Source organism: Coturnix japonica, chromosome 4 (assembly GCF_001577835.2).
Source record: "Coturnix japonica isolate 7356 chromosome 4, Coturnix japonica 2.1, whole genome shotgun sequence".
In the NCBI taxonomy this organism is placed as follows: domain Eukaryota; kingdom Metazoa; phylum Chordata; class Aves; order Galliformes; family Phasianidae; genus Coturnix; species Coturnix japonica.
Window position 1 is genome coordinate 71796164 of NC_029519.1, and position 26749 is coordinate 71822912.

The 26749-nt window shown below is 36.2% G+C and overlaps 1 protein-coding gene across 4 annotated transcripts in view; it reads right to left on the reverse strand.

Moving 5' to 3' along the window:
• Positions 1 to 26749, reverse strand: part of EVC2 (EvC ciliary complex subunit 2) — a 58385-nt gene that overhangs the window by 14359 nt on the left and 17277 nt on the right. For 2 of the 4 annotated variants that reach the window (XM_015862639.2, XM_015862638.2), the window contains exons 8-16: positions 24231 to 24365; positions 22005 to 22156; positions 15220 to 15544; positions 13177 to 13416; positions 12488 to 12663; positions 7327 to 7486; positions 6313 to 6779; positions 3177 to 3381; positions 1740 to 1862 (exon numbers count right to left, since the gene is read on the reverse strand). In XM_015862639.2, coding sequence (XP_015718125.1) covers positions 1740 to 1862; positions 3177 to 3381; positions 6313 to 6779; positions 7327 to 7486; positions 12488 to 12663; positions 13177 to 13416; positions 15220 to 15544; positions 22005 to 22156; positions 24231 to 24365 — 1983 coding nt within the window. The remainder of the gene's footprint in view (positions 1 to 1739; positions 1863 to 3176; positions 3382 to 6312; positions 6780 to 7326; positions 7487 to 12487; positions 12664 to 13176; positions 13417 to 15219; positions 15545 to 22004; positions 22157 to 24230; positions 24366 to 26749) is intronic. The other 2 variants (XM_015862636.1, XM_015862637.2) reach the window with 2 other exon arrangements.

Below are 26749 nucleotides of genomic sequence, written 5' to 3' on the forward strand. Positions count from 1 at the left end.
TGACAGATGTATGCACACAATGAATCTGAAACCTGCTTCTTTTCTGACAGAAGGTTCCATTTCAGATACAAGGATTTTAAGTGAATTATATGAAATCTGAGGATGGGTGAATGAATAATGAATGAGTAAATGAGTGATCTTGTATAAGTCTGAACCCATTAAAATGAATAATGAATAAGGATTGAAATGCAGTTTTACACTTCATATAGATACAATAATGTATATTTTAATTGCAGCTGAATTAAAAGGCCAAAGAGATGTCACTGATGACAGAAACACATAGTTCCTTTGTCAATCACTCCAAATATCTCACGGGTTTACACAAGATGTTCAGTATATTCCATGAACCATAAAATGTATGGTCCAAACTGCAAAACAATATAATTTTTATGTATTATTAAGTATGAAACCCACTGTGCCCAAATACATAAGTTATTCCAGCTTTATCATTCAACTTCTATTCAACATCATAAAATAAATCAGCTGCTTTTAACCAAATTGTTGCATTGCTCAGACAGATAGTATTATTTACTTTTCTTCACCTGAGTTCCTTTCTGCCAGTTGTTAGTTCTGGAATCACAGCTTCCAAACAGAAATGAATATGGGAAAACAAAAGTTTGTGAGTAGATGTGACTGCAGCACGATATACGTGGTGACTTCAGTCAAAGTTGGATCAACTACTGGTTTCTAACTAAATTATAAACTCCTTCTAAACTAGTAGTATTTCCTTGCCACTCACAAAGGATTTTATCATATCAAGCAGAGACTGTAAAACACTGCTTGACACTGCACAATTCAGTGTAATACATTAGAATATCAAAACACATTGTTTGTGATGAAACAGCTTCTATGTTATCTCACATAAAAGTAAAATTATTTGTGAACAAACAAGCAGATCCATGATTTTACATTCCTCAGAATATAGGTATAAAAAGCACAAGGATCAAGTGTAAGAACAAAACTATGTCCAAATTTATACTAAAACTGACATTTGCAGTCATTTGTGGAAGCATTTTTATCTACCGATTTTAACTTCCAATGACACTTGTTTTGCGTAGATCTTACAGTAGCTGAGAACTACCTACATGTAACAGTTGTCACTGTAATATTCCTCTGATACAGAAAATGTATGTTACTCATATCATACAAATGAGAAAGCAAAGCAGAGAGAGATTTAAGAGCATGAACAACATCGTGCAGATCTCATGGAAAGTTTGGAGGCAGAGTAGGACCAAGTCTCCAAAACCCTGTATTGGCACAAGTCCCACCCATTCCTTAAGGATCAACACCACCAGACAGGGACTGAGACCCTTTCAAAAAGATACCCATTATATTCAAGGCACTCTTTATGAGCAGGGCATAAGCAAACCTGGAAAACATCTTCCTTAGAAGACAATGCTGGTTTTACAGTAGCATTTGAAGAGGTCCATGAACTAAATCCTGATCAGCAGTGAAGCGCATTCCACTATCTGAAAGACTCCCTAAGAAAGCTGAAGGACCTAGATGCATCTTGCAGTCAATACATACACTAAGCCCAAGAACCATCTGATGAAACAGTTACCAAAATGCTTTCAGACTTATGTCCAAAAAATTGAAGCAAACTGTTAATCTTTACATGCATCTTAACAAACGTAGACAAGAGTAGAAAGATCTCTCACTCTGTTTCATGTCATTCGTTTTATATCTTGTTTAATTAAAATTTAGGCTCTGACCCCAGTACAGAAAATGCTTGCATTTACCTTAGTCAAATTTTCAACTTTCACTGAGTCTTGATAAATGAAAATTTTGTCCTGCAAAGATTTCTTCAAAATGTCAATCTTATTTCTATTCTTGGATCCTGTTTTTTTCGTTTTAGCATGCGGCTGTAAGAAGACAAGAACAAAGTGCTTTATTTGTAAGAGACAGATGGGTATGTTAACATTAAGATTACTACTTACTATATTTTGCAGATTCAACAATTAATGAAACATGTGGCAAGGACAACTTTCGCTAAGACAATATTTCTAAAATGCATGTGTTGGCTATTCACTTGGAAAATCCCTTTCAGACATTCAGACAAAGCTGGAAACTTCTTTTTAAATTTCTTTCAAGAAGAAGTATATACTCATCCTTCCCACAAAACCCATTATAAATTTTATTTTAAACAACCTTTAGCAGTGACAATACAACAAGATTTTAACAGATACATTATCTCCCCAGCATGGTTAAAAATGAAGAAAGAATATTAATTTAAGAGCTACATTGTTTTCAAAATGCATTATATGAATCTCAAATGAACCATGATAGTATTAAGGGGCACCGTTCCATGTAATCAAATTATTCTTGACCTTTATATTTCTTTACAAGAATATCAACTAAGGATAATGTACTCTCAGGGAAATGATAACATCTGTTCAACTATAAGGCTGTGGAAAGTCATTTTCTTTTCTAAGTACTTCAGAAATTATTAAGGTTTTGATCTAGCCTACTTTCTAGTGCAATTATCACAAGTTCACTTACACATTAAGAAAACATAACTGAAACAAAACAAAGCATTAATTTACAATGGCATCAAACAAATCATACAGGAAACAATTTTATTTCTCCTGCTTAAACACAGAACACAATTTATGACTCCACAGATTTTACATTTTCCTGAAGAAGAATCAAATATCAAACTCTATTCTTGCAAAGAAAGATCAGCTAACCCTGAAGTTTCACTTTCTTATGTAAACAAGACAATGTAGGACATTTCTCTAAAAATACTCCCTAATCTGCCCTTGCTTCCTTCTCATGGCCAAATTTAGTGAAGCATGGGGGTTGCAGGAAAAATCTCAGCTTGGGTTCTGCCTGATCTTCACTGAAGCTTAGCACCACTCCAGGTTTTGACATTTCAATGGCTCTCCTAAGAAACATGGCTCCTTTTGGCCACCCAAACTGCTTCCTTATACCTACACCTTCATAGAGAGGCTGGAAAACATGTAAGCAGTAGCCATGTGCACGTGTGCATGAAGGAAGCATATTTCCCTATGCTCAGTTACCTCTTAGGTCCACCATCTGCACACAGAGGAAGAGCATACTTCATGGGCATCCCTATGAAGAAGCTTTAGACCTATATCTGCACAAGAGGCTGACAACCTGTAGGTAACCTACGTGAACACCTCACCCATTCCTAAACAGACCCCAAATGTTCCTACCTGCTTACTGGTCATTGCTAGATTCTGACTGACTTTCAGTAGCTGTGCATCCCTCCATTCCAGCTCAAAAGCCTGAAGTAAAGCTCTTGCTCTTATCTTGGTCAAAGCCAAACTGCTGTCCAGCTGAGAAAAGCAGCAGTGGAACTCCTGCCTCATTTTGAGCAATTCCTCTTCAGAGAGTGAAAGGGGCAAAGTCAGAAGTTTCCTGTTGAGGGAGGGGGAAATTAAAAAATTAAGCCATTTGCTATTCAGTGATATGAACAATTTTGCACAAAATTTAAAGGCATGCACAAAAATACATGACATTGACCCTTCTTTTTTGTCTTATGCATACAAGAGTTATTCTTTTCACATGGGACTGAAATGTTCAATACTTTCAAGATTTCCTTGGGGATACTTCAATTTCTGCACACAGAACTTCTTAGACTGTAAAAAATCATTTGCAAAATAAAACATATTCAGAATTAAAAGAAATAAAATAAATACAATTCTGAGTACTTCTCTTATGAAAAGAATCCTTCCACCACCACTTCAGACAATACAAACTCTGAATTTAGTGCTGTAATTACGGTAAAGGCCTGTTGTAAAGCTTCTCTGTGCTTTTTCCCAGCACTTAGCTGTCAAAGCCACTGAGAGCAGAGAAACGGTATCTCTTCATTATAAACTCATATATGTAATCTGTCCCATCACTAAGTGGTTTGACTTGTTCTTTGTAGAAAAGCTTTCAGCAGTCTGAACAACATGCATTACATTTTAACAACGTGAATCACTCAAAATTCATCTTTTGTAGAAGAAAGGTTTCCAGCACAGAAGTCAGGGGATCTGCTCCTCAGGTCAAGGTGAGGTTGACATTAAAAAGCAAAACAACAAAAAAAAAAAAGATGCCAGACCTTAAATTCATCCTCTAGATTTGACTGACCTTAAACTACATTCATATTCTTATCATGTCACTAAAATATTATGTGAACATTTGATAAAAGTAGATTAACTTTTCTTTTGAATGTTTTTCTATTTCCCAAAAATGCTTTTGTGTTTAAAGTGTGAAAACTGTTTACACTGTTTTTTTAAAATGTATTTTTCTTTTTAAAATGTTATTGTTCTGTAAGTTCCATTAAGCCTGATGCTTTTAGTCAAGGTAACATGGGTCCACAGAAACTCACAGCTGTACTGAAATATTTCTGGGTTTAGAAATGCTGACTCCATTCCTGTTTACTGATTCATCAACGTACACTTAAACTTTATATTAAAAGATTTTCATTATGGGTACTGATCACTTAAAAATGATTATTTTAAGCAACATTACACCAAACAAGCTCTTGCAGTATTCTTTCCATTCCTTGCGCTGTCTTAGACCTTCAACAGGGAAAAGATCATAAAGTCTGCAAATCACAATTTTGTGAAGCCCATATTTAAAAAAAAAAACTTTCAGCATTAATGACTCTTACAGACTTTGGACTGACTCACCGTTGCTTTAATAAGCAATAAAAAGGAAAAACAATCACTCAAAATAATTGTGAGAACTATATGGCAGATAAAAATGCAAATGGAAGAGCTGGCATCTGTGACTGAAATATCAAAATCAGCAGCCACTGGATTAAACAAAAAGACAGTGATAGACTGTAGGGGCCTTTTGGTAGAAAAGTTGCATAAATGCTGAAGTTTTCCTATGTATTTGCACATATTTTACTAGAAAAAGGAGGCAGCTTACTATTGCTGTAAATAAAGATAGCATCTAACAAATGTAACAGGCAATGCTGCAGACTGGAACGCAATTACCTTGGAACTGAAATTAGGAAATGAAAGACCTGCTGGGTCATACTATCTCCTTTCCAGCTTGCACAGGTCTGTTCTCAGCAATATATTTTGAGATAATAAGATAAGCCAGAAGATACTCCAACACGGCTTACAGAAAAGTACTTAAAATGTTGAATAATACAAGGGCCATGCAAACTGAACCAAACCAAGATGCAAATGGATTTTATACTTTAAAAAAGCTAACATGCAGCAGACAAGGTGTCTTGCCTTGTCTTGCCTGTACAGCAGACAAACTTAAGAGACATGCTGCTAGGACCAAAACACCCAAGCAAGTCTGTTTTATTTATAGAAGAGGTAGTAAGCAGAAAGTTTAACTGATGCTTTGTTTTTTTTGTTTGGTTTCTCACATTTGGTGCACTTCTTCCTGAGGCTCCACACATTGCCTGTTCCAGTGGCTTCCTCTAAAGCTACAGTTCTGTTCCTATGTCTCTAACCAAGTTTGTTATTAAGTACATTGTATAGGAAATGTAGTACTGTAAACATTCAAGTAATAAAGCAACTAAGTAAAAAATGGACTTGGAAGACAAATGCTTAAGAACACTGAAAGCTTATCAAGGAAACTGCTGTACAGCACCGTGGGTGCTTTCTCTTGGCTACAGGGTCCCTCCCTTCCTAAGGACACCCAGTGGTGGAGGCACGGCCTCCCACCTTTCCACCTCCACAAAGTCACATCGCGACATAAAGCAATGGCCAGACGATGCGCCTGAAGTCAACAATCCTCTGCAGCACCACCTGTGTTATATGCCATGATGCCTCTCAGCCCTGGGGCCTCAGTACCAGCAGCACTTTGTCAGCAGGGCAAATTAAGGCAAGACTAATGGATGGAGCTCAAGATCTGTAGGAGTACACTACTGTGCTGGGCACTTATGAAATAAGTGGGAATACTGTCATAGGGCATAAATGAGCACATGATGAATAAAGCTTGACTTGTGGCTGGAAGGGATACATAAAAACTGAATGTAGGGATAAATAGGCCTGACATACTAAATGACATTTGCAAAGTACTGAATCCCTGAGAACAGACTGAGAACAATAATGAAAGACACACAAATGATACCTGACACAGTGGGAACTGGAGTATAAAAACAGAACTCAACCTTTTTGGTTTTGGAAACACTGTCTCCTGGAAATTCCGCTGAAGAGTTAGACCATGGAGGCTGTCAGCTCATGCTGCTGGCTCTACAGGGGCTGAGCATTTGTGAGACATCAGCTCCCATGTGCAAGACAGAGAACTGATCATTAACAATTACAACCAGACAGGCAAGTCAGCTACTAGTTTATTACTAATTAGAAAAACAGAAGAAAAGAGAAAGATACTTGCATGAATACTGATTGTTCCCAGCTCCTTAGTTTTTTTTGTTGTGAAAGACTATTTTCCAGCTCTTGGCTAAATTTTTGCCTGGTGAGCTGAAGCAACTCCTCAGCAGCCATGCTCTTTTCACGTTCTTCCCTTTCGAGGTGTTCATGTTTAACAATAATCTCTTTTTTATGTTCCTCCACAACTTCCAGCAGGAACATCTTTGGCACACCGAGCTTTAGCAGTTCTTGCACAATTACTCCATACTGAATAAGTTTAAGTTCTTCAACAGTTTTCTCTGATAGATTAAATATAAGGTCTCTCAGCTCTTCACTGCTTTCACTATCCAGCTTTTCAGTAAGTTCTTCAAATTCAGTGGCATGATCACACAAAAGAGTTTTCCAGTGGCTCAGGTAGTCAGTGATCTCTCTTGAGGTTTTGAAGGGGGTCCCTATGGACAACTGCTCCTTCCGATGCTCTTTCTGCTTATTCATTTGCCAAAAAAGAGGAACAAGATTAAGAAAAGAAACAGCTCTCAAAGTTAAGCTTCTTAAATATGCATATTATAGCAAAGCAAAATTTCTCCTTTTCAGTGTTCTTAAAACGGCTTTTTAGTGTGCAGAGATCTACTTAGTCTGCAACATGTTGGCTTTATGTGCACCAAACAGGCCTGAGATTATTTGAATTACTGTTAGACAGAAAGGCTAGGACCAACAGAAATGTACGTCCAAGTGGTTTGACACAATCCCAAAAAGAAAAAACTGAAACAATGTGCAAGTAGACTAAGCAGATGGGCTTCATGAATTTCATCACTTAATTTCTTGCAGGCTTTTGTTATTGTTGTTTAATAACAGCTATTAATTACTGAATAATAAACACAGTATAATACATGATTGTACACAGCAAATAACAATGGACATTTATTTTCATCTCTGTTTTTGCTGACCTCCACCCTAAGAACTACGCCTTACTTTTCAACGCATTCAATTTTTCCTTCATGTTAAGCCCTGGGAAAATAAATCTACTGAAAATAATTACCTTTTGCAACATTTTCCACTTTCGCTTAGTAATGAGTTTCTGATGAAGCTTTTGCTTTTCTTGTTTTAAATCATGATTGAATTTTTGTTTAACAGAATTAATTTCAGCCTCAGCTCGGTCCAGCAGCATTCCCAAATGACTTTCATGTAGATGACCCGCTCTGTAATAATAATGGTGAAACCTCTTATCCTGAGTTCTTATGAGCAAAAGGATATATGAAGCAATTAGTACAATAGTAAGGCTTAACATAGTAACTGCAAAGAAAGATCTTTGGTTTTTTTAGTAGTAACATAATTCTTAAACAAATAATCAGATAACAGAAAGATAAACCTAATATTAAAGATGAGTGCAGAATCAAGGCAGTTTGTGAGGGCCAAGTATGAAGAAGGAATGGGAAGAAGGAAGGAAGGAAGGAAGGAAAGGCAAATGCAAAACCAATTACAAATCGTCTAGTAATGTAAGTAATATTCAAATGAGACATTTCAAGCCTTATATATTATTCATAATATTTACATTTTTCATTTAATGCCACTGGAATGCAAGTGTAGATGTCTTTTATATTTCCTTCTCATTAGAAGCAATTTTCTCCCTTAAAGATGGAATTAAATCAAACAAAAACACTTAGATTCAGCTTTCCTATTGCATTTAAATAAGAAAAAGATTTCAAACAGTGAAATACAATACTATGACACAGCAAATCCTTAGCCTTAGGCACACAGTTCTTTCAAAATGAAGTTCAGGTCTATGCTCTACCTGCAGTTGCTACCCTATTTAACATTAAAGAGTAAGCAAAATACCAACAGTAGTTTCTTCAGTAATGTGATAGTTATAAAAGTTCCTTTCCTATACAGTCAAATTTAATTGATAAAACTCTCTGCTATCCTATTTCCAGTATTTACAATAGAAATTTCCCAAATATTCCTCAAACAACAGAAGAATGGAAGAGCATCTTAATACAGACAACCTTAAGTCAAGTCAGTCTGCTGGGCAGCATTACTTTATCATTTCTAACATTACAGCACAATGGAGTTTTGAAGTCGTGTTGAAAAGGTCAAATGAAATTTTGAGCAGAAAGCACCACTTCCTAGGCTGAATCTGGATGTTGTCCAAGCATTTCCTGGTTTAATTTTCAAATACCCTCTTCCCAGAAAGCATCAGTATTACATACAAAGCTTGGATTCAATTGAATTTTGCAAAATTTTGTATGTTGATTCTCATATGCTCATCTTCCAGGCCTCTGTTCCAGCATGATACCTAGCAGAATTAATAAGCTACAGTAGTGGCTAACCATAGCAATCTACCACCACGACCATCTCCGTGTATGGGGCCTCATTCTGTTTTATTAGGATTTGTTCATGCTGTTGCAGCACTAATGTAAGTAAAATCCTCAAAATACAAGCTAAAACAAGAGAAGCAGAATATAAAGTTTTAGCTTGATTGCAGTTACCACATTATAAATGTGATGTCCAAATTCCACAACTCTCACCTCTCCACCCAGAGCTAATGAATCTCCAGGTATCTGAGCAAGCCACAAAATAGCCCCCATGTATTGACTGTGCTGGAAAGAAACTCAGATCTGCATTCTCACAGTTATGTCAACTAGGGAGCACCTCCTTTTACAGAAGTTTCTTCCAATGTCTACTGTATTTTTCTAATCTTCTGTAAGGAGGATTAAAACACCTCTCAGCAACCTGAGAGCAATTCACCGAGCATTATTCTCAGATCTTCAGGCAAAGTCATTTTTGCCTTGAAAGGAAATAAAGTTTCAGTGTTATGACCAAGCAAATCATTACGGATCCAACAGCACCAAGTTTCCTATCTCTATTTGATAGATCTCATGCTTCCTTTTTGATCAAGCCCAAGGCAAAAGATGAGTGCATCAAAGGTAGATTTATTACAGTAGGATAATAACCAAGATATTATTTTTAACACCTTCAGCCTGTACACATTGAAGAAATAAACCCAGTCTTACTGCATCCAATTAAAACCCCTGTCCAGAGCACTGTAAAGGGCCGTAATAAAAAAATATAGATGTGCTGGAATTATCCTGCAAATGAAAAATTGCAAAATAAACATGCAACATAGATGGCAGATGAATTATATACCCACCTGTTCTTAGGATAAAAAAAAAAATACATTATTTCAGTTTTGGGTTGTTGATTATTTAGAGATCCATGTGTCCTTATCTCAAGCTCCATTTGATTCCTTATTCTAAGATCCATCTATTTATTTGGAATCTACTTAAAAATCCCAAATAATAAAATAGTGGGTAACAATTTTACTGCTACAGAGGTCTAAAGGAGTTTAAACAGTAACTCCTATGAATCAGTACCATGGTAGTTCCTAGGAGGTTCAGTCATTCCAAGGAAACTTCATTTCTAGTTCCATACAAATACAGAGTAAAAACTGTTAGTTGGTGTATTAGAACTGAAAGACACCCTGTTCCCAAAGGACTGTGAAGTGAAATACAAAATAAAAGAAGAGAAAGACAGTGAAATAGTATCACACTGTACAATAAGCTGTTTGATCTCATCATACCAGACACTGACAAAATGTGCAGGCACATGTTTAATGTTTTTGTAGAAGGAGAATGTTAATGAAGGAGAATACAAGAGTAATGACGGAAAGGTTTACAGGGTGATTCACACAAATGCAGTGAGGATCTTAGAAGGTACTGAGATGCATTGTGAGCCCTTGAGAAGTATACGTCATAGGTCAATTAGAGGAAAACCTTGATTTCTCTGTACTGAATGAAAGCCTAAAGGAGAAAAATACGAAGTAAGAGCACTAAAAGTAGAAAGTAGTATATTGTATTAGATGTAATGGAGAACTACCTGATGAAAGTTATACCCCAGAAAAGGAAGACCATTTTATGGAAGCTAGTGAAGAAAGTCACTGAAACAGAAGAGATGAATCAGAAAAGCCATATATGAAGGCTGTCTCAGACTGTATGGAGAATACCTGCACAATGATGTCTAGATTACTGCACTTCAGCTATTCTAGGATTTCACCTGTCAAGCTGGCATACTACCGATAATCACTAAGGTAAATAATTCAAGGCTGTAAAAGATCCTGAGAAAGCTTTGTGCTGTTGCATTACTACTGGAGACATTCACTTTCCAGCACCTTCTGCCTGAAAGGTTCAGCCAGACACTGTGGAAAACTGCTTAGGTTATAACAAGGCCCATGTAAATGAAGAATATTCAGAAGAACTATACAAGATGCTTAGATTATCTTTGTCAGAAAATATCAAAGCAACACCCTACTTCATAAAAACATCGTTCATCATGAATGCTTATAGATATTAAAATGTGAGGATTTTTGAGAATGATGAAGACTTCTTTGAAAGTGCAGATACTTGCACAAGAACAATGCAATGTTGCAGCTGCTGCAGCTGAAAAATATCAAGAGATCTGCAGCTCTGTGTATATACTCAAAATAACACTGGCTAAATATTTTCTCAATTTGCCTCTTGACTCACTGACTCCTTAAAGGAAAACATACAAAAAGCCCAACCAGACACCTCTAAAAACGTATCATTAGATTTGGACTTTTAAAACTTTAAAATTTGTAACTGTAAGTTTCAGGCCCATTACCAAAACTAGGCGTAACAGATCAAGATAGACCTGTATTTACATTTAGACAAGCAGTTGAAACAGTAGTATGAAAAAATAAGAGGATATTATGGACACAAACTAAAAGTAGCAGCTCTTCAAACCAAACCTCTCTTGCTCAAATTTTAAATTCCCAATTTGTAGATAGACCCTAAATCAGTTTAGAGGTAAAACCTGAAATTCAAGCCTGCCTAGTATGGATTATAACTTGCTCTGGCTTATACCATTACATTTCAGTTTGCTTGTAAGAAAGAAAAAAAACTAGCAAAGAATTTAAATCACGACATTCTGTAATTTGTTCTTTAGAATGGAATATGACTAAGAATTTGTCCAAAATTTGCTTGTATTGAATTTGTGACCCAGCAGATATGGGAATTCACAGGAAAACAACTAGTTCTACACTCAGAAAGTGAGATGGGATTTATTCTCTAGAAATACCATCTAGAACCGTGGATACATTTTCTTTGTCTGCTAGTCTGAGAAGTTTGAAAGGGGAGTACTGCAGAATTTATTTTTCATCTTGGAAATTATGCTTAGAGAGGGAGGAGGTTGTTGGCTTTCTGGGGGAAGGGTATTGTGTGTGTGTGTGTACAATCATCCCTCCTATTATATTTTTGGGGATGAAATCCAGTAGGTCTTACTAATACCACATGTCTCCTCTTCATTCTGTTGTTGGTCTGTTTTCTGACAATTACGTGCAGAAACAACAGTGAACACTGAGTGGAACCTATTTCTCCAGCTTGAGAAGTCCCAGTTGTTATTGCAATGATTTGATCCAAGGACGCAGTGGTTATACAGATGAGTTTCTCATTAAGGCTTTTCACATAATGACATCTGTGAAAACATCTCAGAACATCTCTTGCATAATACATTTCTGAAAAGAGCCATGAACTGATGGAAAGGAACTTTCTGTGGAAGATGTGCCTGTCCTATTTCCTATGCCAAGAAATTTATTTTTGTCTTAGGGCCACACAGCTGCAGATTTTAGCAAAATAGGCAAAGCACTGTAAGCATATGGGAAGAACCACTCTCTGATCAACAAATCTTGATGCTGAACTCACAGTGTCAGTAAACAGGATGAGTAAGCAAAGGTTACATGAATTAAATAAGTTAGTTTACCATCTCAACAGATGCAATCTTTTGGTTTTAGACAGACTTCCTGCGTTCTAATATTATATTATTATAATGTAAGTCAACTTCGTGAAAGAAAATACACAAGATAAAGTCTGATATATCTCTTCAGTGCTGATTCTTGTCACCGATGACAAAAGGCAGGTGTTGCATTACCTATTTTAAACTTGTTCTCTTAATGCATGCCCCATACGATGCCAGTGACCAAGACCAGTACAGATATCTAAAACACACAAATTAAGATGTATACACAGGACCCATAGCAGCAGTGCTAGATTGTTTTTCAGTCAATTGACACTGGTATCAGTTACAAAAAATCAGAATAAACTCAACATCCACACACATTTTCCAGCACATTTCTTGCTAGGAAACATAAATGCCAAGACATATACCGAAAAAACAGCTGAGGCATTTACCTTTCAGTCTTATTAATGAGGTTCAATATCTGAGTTGCTGCTGCATTTATAAGAGCAGAGGCCTGAGAATCCCTTAACTGCATCTTTCTTATAAGATATTCTCTGTAAGCAAATCTTCTGTTCAGATGATACTTCTTGCTGGCTTGCAAAAAATCCATCAGCTCTTCAATGTCTCCCTACAGGAAAGAATGTGAACAAATATATCTAATTAGATGTAATGTTAATTTCAACTAATACCTAAGGGTATCAGATCAGACTTGTTCCTAAACAGAGAAAAGTTTTAAAAAGCTTTTACAAGTGAAGAAAACAGTGAGCTCAGACAAACTTACGTCTGGAGATAATGTTGAATTATTAGCATTATTTCATCAAAAGAAAATAACATGCTGAGCCTGTATGACATTTTCTGTATGACATAGGTGGCCTCTAGTCTTATTTTCCCTGAGATTTAAGCACTTGCGCACTTGTGCAAATGTGTTAATACATACAGTTGTATAGATATCTAAATGTACATAATAATGGTAATATACTTTTAAATTTTATTCCCATGAAAATTAGCTATAAAAGTGATAATATATTGATAATACATCTTAGGCACAAGTGCATATGCTTCCTGAAACATTTTACAAAAATTACTGTGGGTACAAACCCATTCTGTCATCAGCTTGAGAAGGGAACAGTTGTCCTATTACCTGAATTTTAGAGTAATCTTCCACTAATGATTTTGCTATTTCCAGTTTCAGTTCTCCCTTGAAAGTAGCATCTGTTATCTGTGTAAAGAAGATGTTATGGAGCTCCTTTCTCTGGGAAACAGCCAGCTGTCTATAAGCCTTTGCAAAATATTCCTCCTGCTTTACCAGAAGGAATCTCTTCAGATGGTCCTGCTCCAGACTGTGAAGTCTATCCAGAAGACTTTTATATTCTACAGCAGGCTGCAGAGAAGAGAATAATAAATAACTCTGAATAAATTCAGCATTCAACATATTTGAAGCATCAGAGCTACTAGCTCATATGTATTTTACACGCATTCTGATTACTGTCATTTCAGGATTGAATGTGGTAGCAATGTTAATGGAAGGGCAGTTGGACTAGATGATCTTGTAAGTCCTTTCCAACCTTGTGATTCTATGAGTGAAGGCAAATACCAAATCTGTGTACACTTGTCATGTTTATCTGCTGGAATGATGGATTGTACAACAGTCATTTTATAACTCAAATGATGTTTCCAAGGCATTATTATAACTGAGAAGCATTCTTGAAGGTAAACTATACAAAACTTCATGAGATTCAACATTACATATATGAAATTAATTTCTTACATTCAGCAATCTTGAAATCATATTAAAAATGAATAGACTTACATAAGACAGAAAAAAGCTCACATATATTCAAAAACATATACAAACTAGAAAAATACCCTATTATATTGCAAATCTTTGGAAGTTTTTATTATCAGTGACCTACTTTATCTATCAGTTTCTACAAATTAATCCAATCGCACCACTTCAGAGTTATAACAACGGAGCAGAATTAAATGGCAATTAATTTAAAAGCTTCTTTGCAAGAAATATTTTCTCATAGCTCTCCAGTAAGATTTATGTATTCACAGTATTAATCTCAAATGCCATGAACTTATTTTAGAATCAAAACATGTATGTCCCAAAGAGCAAAGGATACTAGACAGCTAGAAATTCAGAAGTGCCACATCCAATACCCATGCACCCACGTGTGCTCCAGAACCAAAGCACCACTGGTAAATCATGAACTGTGCTGTTTCTTCCCACCAAGTCATCCTCTTCAATTTGAGTTATAAACTTAGACAAGCATAAAACATTAACTTGAATATTTTAGCATTTTAAGGTTACAGAGGTGAAACACTCAGAAATTACCAGAATTCTCTCCAGACATGTGAATTAAAAAGGAAAAAAAATCAAGTCAGTTTTATTGTAAAAGTCACTATACTTGAAAGATGTGGAAGAACAAAGCACGATTTTGTTATCACGGACATTGAAATAGAGGACTGATGACTTCAGATCTACATCCAAAATGACTACCTATGAAATCCTAGGCAATAATACCCGTTCAGACTGAAATCTCTGACGGAAAGTGACAGGCATAAGCACTGAGCTTTTATTTACAGAGATATCCTAAATTTGTAAAGAATCATATTCCGTCTTAACATGATTTATCTCACTGTTACTGAGAGACTATTTTCAAGAAAATTCTACTCCCTGCTCTGCTTTAAATATAGACTCTGGTTGTTAAGAAGCAAACAGTCCTTGGTGGAGATGGCTAACATATTTTCATTCTCTTCAAAACAAGAATATTGGAGAATTTTTATCTGTACTGTAGGTTTTACGATTCAGGTAAGGTTAATGATTTTACCCTGAAGGTGTAAAATACTTTCTTTACTGGAATTCTTAGAACTACCACAGTACAAAATAATAAACAATGATGAACTACTTTGCAAGGGGGAGCAACTATGCAAGCAAAAAATAAATCCCAATAGTGGTGGCCTTTTGTTTTCAGGTGCCACAGATTCTCAAGACAATTTCATTTTCCTGGCAAAAGAAGAACAGTTTCTTGCTAGTACTTTCCCTCATAAATCTGATCTTTTGAAAACATCTAATTTGCACAGTCTTCTATGAGATCAACTTAGCCATCCTACTGCAAAAGAGAAACCATCTACATAAAACTACATCATGTAAAGTGTCTCCATTCTACATGAGACTTACCATTTCATTCACTTTCTTCATTAACTCTTCAGCCTCTTCATTTGCAGCTCTCTCTTTCTGACGTTGAGCTTCCATCTTCTTCCTTGTTTCCAGATTACATTCAGCTGTTAAAGCCACAACCTTCCTTTCGTACTCTTCCTGAAACTCTCTCTCCATTGTAAGAAACTGCTTTTTGAAAACTGAACTCATCCTCTTCTCCACATGTGGAATGAGGCTGTGACTTAAAACGATGTTCTTCATCATCATAGCAATCACTTCTTTACAGATCTGCATTCGATAGGCCTCCAAATCAGCATCTGCCCGATTCAGACTGGCAACCTCCAAGCTGTAGGGAGACCACCAAGACTGTTTCATATCTCATGCTACCAGAAAACACTATCATAAAAGGATATCTAAACTCATTGAATGCTGGGTAACTGAGAATGGTAGTGAGAAAAGTGCAGGAATACATCAGCATATGAGTTTACCAATCGTGATAGTAATCACTAATCTGAAAGAACAGTAAACTGATTTTGAATACATTAACTTCAGTGAAAGATATATGTATTCATATGCTTCTGTTTTGGAGGAAGAAAAGGCAATTGTTTTCTTTGGAATGCAAAACATTCTCTCAGTTTAAAAGAAAACCAAAATCTCACTCAAAAACAAAACTAAGAATGATAACAAAACTGTGCTAGTAAGCACACAATGTGGATGAAGTGAGCATCTGAATGGACTACAAATTGCCATCCATATTAATGCATTACTCTTTTGTATTCTATTGTGTATTCTCCTCTCTGCAGGGAATAGGGGAAAGATCTGATTACGTGCTGATGTATAAAAAAAAACCAAACCAAACCAAAACAAACAACCAAGAAACAGCTGAAAAAGCTGATATATCTCTTTCAGAAAGAGTAATAAAGTTCTAGAAAAGACAGTTTAGTTTTTATTAAACAAAATGCTGTAAATGCCATGTTACATATGAATACTGCCTCAATTATAACTAGAGCTAATTAAATTGGAATTACAATTACTCTCATTTTATATAAGACCTATCTATAGTAATTTCTATAGCTTGACCAACTCAGACAAGCAGGTATTTTTTGCCCTTGGATGCCAGTTCAGATGAAAATACAGCTCTGTATGCTTCAAAGTAGATAATGAACCTTTTCAAAAATCTACAAAATACACTTTTAAAAACCAAGCGTCATCCATTCTTTTTTTGCAGTTAAGCTAAATTATTATTTGTTCTGCAGCCAAATCTTAGAATAAATTCCAAATCCATAGTAGAAGTTCTATAATTCATAGTAGAGGATTTGTAAAACATGAATGAGAATGATACTGCGTTCAGAATGCTATGTATCAAAGCATGCAAATCTATATCCACCTTTCCTTACCTAAGCGAATGAAATTTAACTAAAAGAAAATCATATATATACATAATCACTAACCCTGGTAAACATAAGATTTATATTTCCAATTCAGAAATCCAAGTGATGTAATTAAGTTATCTTCCCAAAATGACTTCAATTCTCTCTAAGTATTTAAGAGATATTAAGTTTACGTTTAGTCACCATAAAGGAGAGAGATTTCTGCAATCTTCAACTTGAACTTGACTAATTTCAAATTCCAAATACTTTTCTCTGTTGGAAAAAAAAATCCTTAACCATATTTTTCTGCTCTTCATGCACACAGTGATAGATAATGCTCACGGTATCTCTCAACCCTTTCTCATTAAAGTATAAAAGACTGGAATTCCTTGACTCTCACTAAAAGACTACAGCTCACAGTTTACCACTTTGATAAGACAGCTTGTAACACAACATGAACTTCTTAAGAAAAAATACCAACTTTCTACCACCAATGCTTGGAACTAAAAGGTTAAGCTATTCCTAATCCACCTCCTTGCTGGTTTTATGGTCTTCTTCAGCAGTGATCCAACAATGACAACAAAACCAAACACCACAAAACTTTCTGTGGTTATCTTTCCCTTAATTTTCCCACAGCATTTATTTCTTTTTACTGCAAGTCACTCCAGACTACACCTGGTAAGATTTCTGTGCTGCACTACAGGAAGAACTATGGTACCCAATTAACTCTGCTCCTCAAGATCATAAGGCCAAAAGCAGGAAGTATAGTTCACCTTACCACTCACTTGATGGTAAGCGACTGTGAGGCTTTTAAGGTCATGGTTGTATACAACCTGCAAGTCTCTCCTTGCACTTTCCTGATAGCATACTCATGAAGAACACAGTGGAGCTGAAGAAGCACATGAGTTGTTCCACCAAATTAGGGGTAATAACAAGAAGAAAAAATAATTGTAAGCCATAGCTCTCCCGCATCATATCCTGGCATACAATGGTCTCTTTTCAGTGGCAGCCGAAAAAGGATTCTACCTATAAAAATTTGAAATGTACCTTATGTGCAATGTGCTCTGCTTCTGATCAGCCTCCTCCACAGCAGGCTGCAGGAGTGAATCAAGATGACCACGTGCACCTTGCCTCAAGCTCTCACACCAATGAGAGGTGTACCTAGGTTTGAAGGCACCCTGATCCTTAGCAAGCTGCATCTCAGACATCAATAGGCAGTTCTTGGCATTAACCTACTTTTTTAAGTCTTTGACACAAGCAGTCAGCACAAAACAGGAATCCTCTACATAGAACACAACAAATGCCTTCAGACACAAGTCCCTAAGGAGAACAATGCTTACAATCAACCAGATTAAATGAGCAATGCTTTGTGTTACTCAGGAGAAAAAAATCATAACCTGACGCAGCATTCTTAGACTAAAGTAGATTTAATAAGTTGCTTTAAATGCTCTGCACTCTGCAAGCAATTGATGCTTAAAAGGTCTTGCATCTCTTCCTGAGCATATTCAATACAATAGAAACATGAAAGCCAATGAAGCAGAGTTAGCAGATGGTGACCTATTGATGAAAAAGATCAAAGCTTCTTTTGAGCAAAGCATGCAGAGAAAGGGTAAGGACAGGACAGAAAGTAGGTGGTATAAAAGGAGAGTGGAAAGGAAAAGTGAACAGAAACAGAAAATGAAGCTGCAAACAGCAAGCATAGAGATTTTTAACTCACTTGAAGCGGAAGAAGGTTTAAAGATCTGTCAAAGAAATCTAGGAGGTGAGAATCCAAGATGCCAAACACAGAGAAGCAGAAAGAGAGTCCGATGTCTTCCATGGACCTAATAATAGAATATAGAAAGCAACTAGTGTCAGGGAAGAAAGAAGCATAGCTAATTAGAACGAAACAAATACATGCATAGAAACTTCTAATGAACTATAAAATAATTGTGTCTTTAAGTTTAATTATTCAAATTAGAGGCCTACAGAGGGAATTTTAAAACAGGAGAATTAATAGTTGCTGAATGTAACAGTCCTAAAATGAACTAATGGCTTTTAGACACATTTTTTAAATGAATGTGGAGTTCATAAAGATAAGAAATTACTGTGATATAATTTTCTAATTCTAGAGGGGAGAGAAACATCAAGTTAACTCCCCTTTGGTGATATTTTTTCACCAAAACAATAAAAGCCCCTCATCTATCCTCTGCAAATGGTACCCAATTTGTGGCACGCACATTACTGCAGCATCCAGGGGAGACTGCAGGCCCATGGCAGTGGGACGTGACAGGTTGTAACAAGGAAGTGGAAAGGAAGACAAGAAAGAAATATTACTGTCCATGGCGTCTTGTTATGCTTCAGAGAAGTGAAGCTGGACAGAAGGAAATCCTATACATCAGACAAATGGAATCGTACAACTGTGACTCAAAACACTACCTTTCTCTGCTGGTAAGAAAAGAAAACCAACTCAAGTATAGCGGACATCAAAGATACTCAGCTGCAGATGTGGTGAGTTTCCTAAATCATATATTTATTGAGTGATTAATAATACATCATTAATAAATTTAGGTGTGATTTTTTTCCTTCTTCCCCCGCAAGCTTCAGCCCTCCTGAGCTGGAGCAGGGTGCATTGCCTGGCCCACAATGTATCAAAAGTTGCTCTGAGCCACACCAGTAGCTGTACCGGCCTGAACTGAAGGAGCTCATATATTGGTCCTGTAACATCACCACACAGCTAAGCACGAATTCAGCACAGCTGAAACAGGAGCCTACAGGATATCTCGTAAATAAATCAAATGGTAAGGAAGGGATGCAATAATTACTCAAGGATGCTTTTTCATGGATGAATCACAGATTAAGTTTAGATTTCCAGAAAATGCCTAGATGCTGACAGAATAAAAACAGGATTCTCTTGATACATAGGCTAAATAAATAAATAAATAAGTAATAATAATAATAAAAAGATGAATTGAGCTGAGAGATCATTGGTTCTTCAAAAAAAAAAACAACAAACTGATTCAGGAATATCTAAGCACTCAACTTGGTACCGCTTTCCATCAAACATATTTAAATAGCCACAGCAATATAAAGTGTACAGGTTCTTAAATTCATCAATTCAATTATTTCTTCACTTCCTCTGTCTTCTAAGCTACTTTCCATTACCCATCAAGAATTTGAGTTCCCCTGAGGGAAAAATATGTACAGTTTATGCATTTGTCATATTCATAACAGCATTCAGAACATAGAACTGCAAGTAAAAGTTTGGGGTTCCTCCCATCTATATTTTTTTACCCTGCCCAGGGGTGTTGAAACTAGACAACTTTTAAGGTCCTTTTCAATCCAGGTCATTCTACGATTCTATGATCTTACTGCTACTGTAATTGTTATTTATTGTTCTATTCCTGCATCAAATACTCTGCACAAAAACAGAGCAATGTTACCTCCCTCTAAACACTCCAAAATTTCTATCACACATTTTAAAAGTTAGGAAGTACAGAGATTTAGCTCCTCCATTTTGTTGTATTAACAGTCTAATTATTTGTCACAATTTTCTACGTAGGGATATTCAGGTCTAGCTACTATGACGTGATTCTTACTTTTTATTTGTGTTTAGGTTTTAAAGAAATTGCATTTAGAAAGAGAAGGTGAACTTCTAATACAGTTCTAAATTGTTTTTGGCTTTTCTATCAAGACTCTCTGGAAACATTTTGATCCTGTTCTCCAGTACATTGGCCTCAATGCCCTCTATCATCAGAAAAAAAATAAATAAGCTTCAATGCATACATATTACTTAGAGATCTGCCAAAATAATTGGCAGTATATCAGCAGTCAGGTTCAAGTTCAGCTAGATATTCAGCTAGAATGCTGCCAAACTCAAGTACGAATAACATAGTATGAAATGAAGATGAAAAAGAAAAGCTGCAGTAAATGAAAGTCATTTTAAAGAAATAAAGTTGACTTTAAAATAGCTGAGATTATAAGCATGGTCAGACTTCATCATGTTGGACGCAAAACCAAGCTGCTCAGCTATTTTTATGCTCTTTTCTAGAGGTACAATAGAAGAGACGTACAACATTTTGGAACATGATTTTCTAGAACTTATGTCAAATACTCAAATCATATAGTTTCCTCTCATTAGCATTCATTGCCAGTGGGCCAGTATTAGGAAATAAACACAGCAAGGAACCTACTGAGAATAAAAGCCAAACTATTTTGCTGCATAATGCACAGCAAGGATATGACTTACTAAGACTAAATACACACAACAAATAAGAATCTTCCCTATGAAACATTAAAAGTATGTTTTGTTCTCCAGCCAATCCTCCTGACATAGCAAACAGTCTGTGCTCCAAAGAAGTCCCTGTACATAAATATTGAACACATGCTCCTAATGTATCTGCTAAACAATTTGGCACCGTTACTTCATAAAATACATTAACTATTAACATAGCTTCATACTGCAAAGAGGACCAAAAAAAAGTTCTGTGGCTCACACTTTTCTAAGTTATTTTCTCATTTGTGTCTGGACAACAGAACAAAACACCAGAATGATTCCAACCACCTTTCCTATTGCAGTGTAATTCAGAAAGAGTGTATCATATATGTTGGCAAATTTATACATAAACCATGTAGAAAAAATGACACATAGCTGTACTAATGTGTGAATTATCAAACTAGAATATGCTTGCTGAATAAAAATACATTTTATCTCATACTAGCAAGATATTCATTGTCTTCCATTAAAAATAATAGTAAAGCTAGTTAAAAAAACTATTTGACCCTTTCAATATTCACTTATGAATTTTCAGTTAAAGTCCTCTCAAAACCTGCACTTCTATATAGTTACAAAAGCGAAATACAAAGATAGGTATCCAAATTGTCAAGGAAATGCAGGAAATAATAATGTTGTTAGCTACCCTTTAACAAAGAAAAGTACTTCCAGACTCTCTTAACTTTTCAGCTTCCACACATTTTATAGTTGCATAATACTGACTGTAAGCTGACTTGCCAGATTTAACTGTGAGACTGAATTAACAAAATCTGCTCTGTCTTCACATTAGGCATTTTTTCCAATTCTGCTGAAAAAGAGATGTTCTTTAATAGCTGCACACTTTGGCCAAACAACACTGATCACTCCTTAGATTTCAATTCAGGTGTTTCTAAAATATGCTACTTAATGAACCACTAGAAAGCAAAACAAGATATTCATTCTGAATTGGACAACTTGCATGCCTAAGGCCTAGACAGAGGTGTGACTTTGAAAGTAAAGCAATGTGAATCACAGTAATTTTCAGTTTCCACACATGGCTACTTCAGGTTTTTGTATTGTAATAATACAGTCATATGCACAAATAGACACTACAAAAACAATTAAAAGGCAGACAGTCAAATTGTGATCAAAGGATTATCTGATGATAAATGAGATAAACATGATGTAACAGCAGGAATTCTTACTCTTCTAAAGCCTGAAGCATATTCCCCGGTTCTTCAAAGGTCAGTATATCAATGATTTGGTCATTCATAATTACATCTTCACTGAAGAGGTCACCTGAATTGAACTGAGAATGCTCCAGTTTGTGACTTTGACTGAGTTCGTGTTGTATTTCCTAAAAAGGAAGAAAGAAATAAAAAGCTTCAGATTATTAAAATAGTTACAGTAAAGGTCTGATCTAATCTTATTACAGGTAATGCTAAGTTACTGGAAAGACTCCAACTAATCATCACATTGGACAGCTGGTTAGGGTATAAAAAGGTTGTGTAGTTCAAATACACATCTAGGATGAAATATACCACCTTTGTTTCAGGCTGAACTTTTTACATATCAGATGTAAAATACGCATATTTATAGATCAGGATTACAAATGAAGAAATCAATGCAAAAAGGGCAATAGACTTTAGTAGACTTACAAGAACCCTCTAGGAAATCATTTTCTACTATAAACTATTTCTATGACAATTTTTAACAAACTACCATGGTATGGGAAGATTATGCTACTATAAGGTGAGCAAAATGAAACATTAATCCTATGAATGATAGAAATGAGTCAGATAGTTCACAGTTCAGTGAGACACCCTTGAGACTGGGGCCTAATAATACACAACAAAATGCTGTGAATATCTGGTGCCAGGAACAAATTGCCCCTTTTTATATAAAAAATGTTTTGAGAGGCTTTTCTGTAAAAATGAAACAAAACAAGCCCTTTTTATTTAAGGGGATTACTTCTTCAGACCTAAGAAAAATAAAGAATATTAATGTCTTAACAGTAATTTTCAGCCATAGAGAGGCTGGAATTGATTGGGCCTGAGACAAGATCCCTTCTGCATGAGATCAGACAGAACTATTACTGCAAATCTATAAGAAATGTAAATCACCTTATTTTCCCATTTGCTGAAAATAATGACAAAGTAAGTTGTTCACAGAATTTAAACTACAAAGAAAATACATGTGGGGAGACCTCACTGTGGTCTTTCAGTAATTAAGTAAAGGGAGCTTATAGGCAGGAGGGTGACCAGCTTTTTCCATGGTCTAATATAATGATAGGACAAAGGAGAATGGCTTTAAGGTAAAAGAGAGGAAATTTCAGTTAGATGTTAGGAAGAAACTGTTTTGGATGGTGAAATGCTGGAAAAGGTTACCCAGATAAGTTGTGGAAGCCCATTGCTGGAGGTGTTCAAGGCCAGGCTGGATGGGGCTCTGGGCAGCCTGATCTAGTAGGTGGCAGCATGGGGTTGGAACTTGATGATCTTTGAATTTGACAGCACCAGCTGGCACGCTTTAAAATGCCCAACAGCTCCAGAGGGATTCTCAGACGAGTGGTATTCTCTCACCTGTATCATTACTCCCATCCCAACCCACCATATTTAGACCATGCCCAGGTGAAACTGGGAAAGACAGAGGGATGCTGCCCACTTGACCCAGTAGCCCAATAGGAGATCCACCAACCAAATGAACAGAGGATGAGTTCAAATCCCTAAGCATTCCTTTTCTTATAGGACTGCTCTTATCATTGCAATAGTGACTGAGTTCTCTAGTTCCCTCCCACTGAAGTTGTTCCATTTCACATAAGTATCTAAATAATTAATAAAATCGGTGAATGAAACTTGGGCCAATCTGATGAATATTCATCAGAATGCATTTTCTCTCTCTGGCCCAGTGTGTACTGAAATGCTATCTACAAACTGGCATGACCTACATTAAGAACACTGTAAATGCTCTTTCTTCAAACCCAACTACTCAAGAGACTAATGCAAATCCAGAGAACTAAGAGATCCAGAGTAAAACCTCTGTCTGTTCCTGATAGTCATAAATACAATTTGAATTCAAATATGCTGAATGATAGACTCCAGGGCTTTTCTGCCTCTCATTCTGGGAGAAAAGGGAATGATGAAAATAAGTAGAAAGATGAAAACAAATGCAAGGCTAGTACTGCTCCACTCTGAGGCTTAACATACAGGTATTGCCAGCAGTTCTGCTGATCAGATCGTTATTATACCCCCTCAAAATCTGACTGTGCTAAAGAGTAGGGGCTGAAGACATTTAACTAGCTGTGAATCCAATCCAGCACTAGACGCCTTTTTATTTATCTTCAAAAACTCTTTAGGTAAACTGTATTCCTTGTATCACAAGATTTCATCATTAACAAAATCAAAGATGACACTGTTAAAGAATATACGACTCACCTGGTTTTTACTATAGAAACTCCATCTTAATAATTGAGTTCGGTAAAGAATGAAGAAAACAGCACACGTCAATACCAGGGAAACAAAAAAAGCAATGAAGAACCCTGAAGCATGGATAGCATGGCTGTAGGAGACCTGAAGTGAAAATACCATATTACATATACACAAAGATAATACCCAAAGATTGCAGCTGTATGTAACATAGTAAATTACTTTTAGATGGCTTCATACAACATCAGGGTTACTCAGCATTACAAGTATGAACTTTTATTAATTGCATTAATATTAGTAGTGCCTGTTTTTCCATACATTTTGAAGCCTACATGCCTTAAAGTCCAACTAGTTCAAAAGCCTCTGTGATCCCAAGTAACAGATTTTCCAGAGGTTGAATTATAAATGCTCTGACTTTTTGGTGGACTGTACCTAAAGTCTGTTTACTAGCATTGCCAGAATCTCCCAAGTCTCATTGAAATTAGTGGTATTTGATGATTCCCAAAGCCTTAGAAAAATCAGTTTAATGTTAGCTACCTAAAAATAACGGTCATTTCTTGATTCAATAAAAGTTAGTAAATAATGCAAGGATAAAACCCTGGTACAAATTGAGAATGAATACATAAATGACAATTGACAGAACCGCCTGACGCGTGTTCACCCTTACAGTTTCTTCATAAGCCAGAGTCAGAAGCAATAGCAGGAGCACTGGAACTATAAGTCAGATAACATCTTTGTAGGCCTTCTGCTTTAGGCCTTAATTTAATCTTTAAATGGAAGCACATTAAAAATTAATTTTTACTTCACGCTTCATGCAGCAAAAGCTAATTCAATGTTTGTTTAGTTCTTTGAGATGTTTGGATGAAAAACATAGCATAGCTACTAGTATAATATTTCACCACAAAATAATCACTTTGCTGAAGGTAGAAAGTGTAAATAATTAACATGCCTCTGACAAGCAGTGCTTGGTCATTTTTTAAAGTAAAAAGCTGAGAACATTCCATGCAATCAACAGAATTCCACATAGGAAGCACCAATCAAATGTGGTCTGCAGTTTAAAAAGAATGTATTCCAATTTAACAGCAGATTTTTGACCTTTTATTGTCTGCTTATTCTGTCTCTGGTACATTATTTTGAACACTGAAATACATGAAAGGAACTCCTTTATGTTAGACTTTCTTTGACTCAGTTCTCCAAAGATGCTGGAGACACTCAGCACTCACTCATGGTTGGTTTGTTTTTATTTATTTTGAAAAATAAAATTTAGTCTAAAGTAATGAATCCCCCAAAGCACCTCAAGGTTCAATAAAATCTTTTGGTACAAAGCATTAATCTGAGTAAATAAGCCGTGCACTGAATTCCTCTTAATACTCATTAGTATTAGTAAATTTCACATAGAAACAATAAAGAAATTGGATTCTTAGTCCAACTGCTTCAGTTAAGCTCCCCTGTATCACTCAGGATGACCATGAAGGATATCCAGCACATCCATGGCAGAGTTATTAACAGCTCACTTCTCCTCTAACTCCACGCTGCCTCTCAGTTCCTTGCCAGAAGTTCAGTTAGAACTTTTCTTTACAGAAACTTTGAAGAGCACAAATTAAAGATGGGTAGCCACTGTCATGCCAAATTACTCTGAAATTCAGAGACCTATCCAGGCTTTTACTAAAAGAAGGAACCTGGTGAAGCTAAAAAGAAGCTTGTTTAAGATTTGGCAGTGAAAAAATACCAGACAAGGAATTACCCTGTGCTTTGTAAGTAAAAGCTGAAACCCATAGTTGACAGTCTGTATCAGGGCTGTCAAGAGGTTAAGCTCTTGTGGAAAAGTCCTTGGATAGAGAATTACCTGTGCTTTTACACTTGAGTAAAAGTTGTATTAGATGGACAGTCCGTTTCCTTGGATATATACTTGAGTAAAAGGAGTGTTAGATGGACAGTCTATTTCCTTGGATACTGTAGGGACATAACAAGCTATAATGCTGAAAGCACTGCAGCAGATGCTGCAGCAGGGGAAGCCAGAGACCCCATAAAAGCCACGGAGAACCAGTGTCAGCCCTGCAGGCTGACTTTCAAATCCACATGCAAAGCTAATTTCTTAAGTGAAGTGAACAGACATTAGAGGCCCGATTTTCTTTGAAAAGGTGATGCACTCCCACTGATTTAAGAGAACAAAGCCTGACAAAAATCAGGTCAAACTAATCACTATCACACATTCCATGCAATGTAGTTGGATAAGAGAAATGGTTCTTGCCTTTTTCACTACAACTTCCTATTCAGGCCAAGAATACTCAGCTAAGGACAGAGCTGTGCAATACTCACAGCCCCTGAAGCAATGTGGTGAGACATGTAGATAAGCAATGTTCCTAAGTTTTCCTAGTCCACATTACCTTGTCACAGGCAACCAAGCACTTCCATTCATCAATGTAGAAGAGAAAATTCACAGGGTTTGTAAAGTTGTCAAGAACAGCACAACAACAATTGTGCAATTAAACCACATGAAAGCTGACAGGCCTAACATAGCATGACAC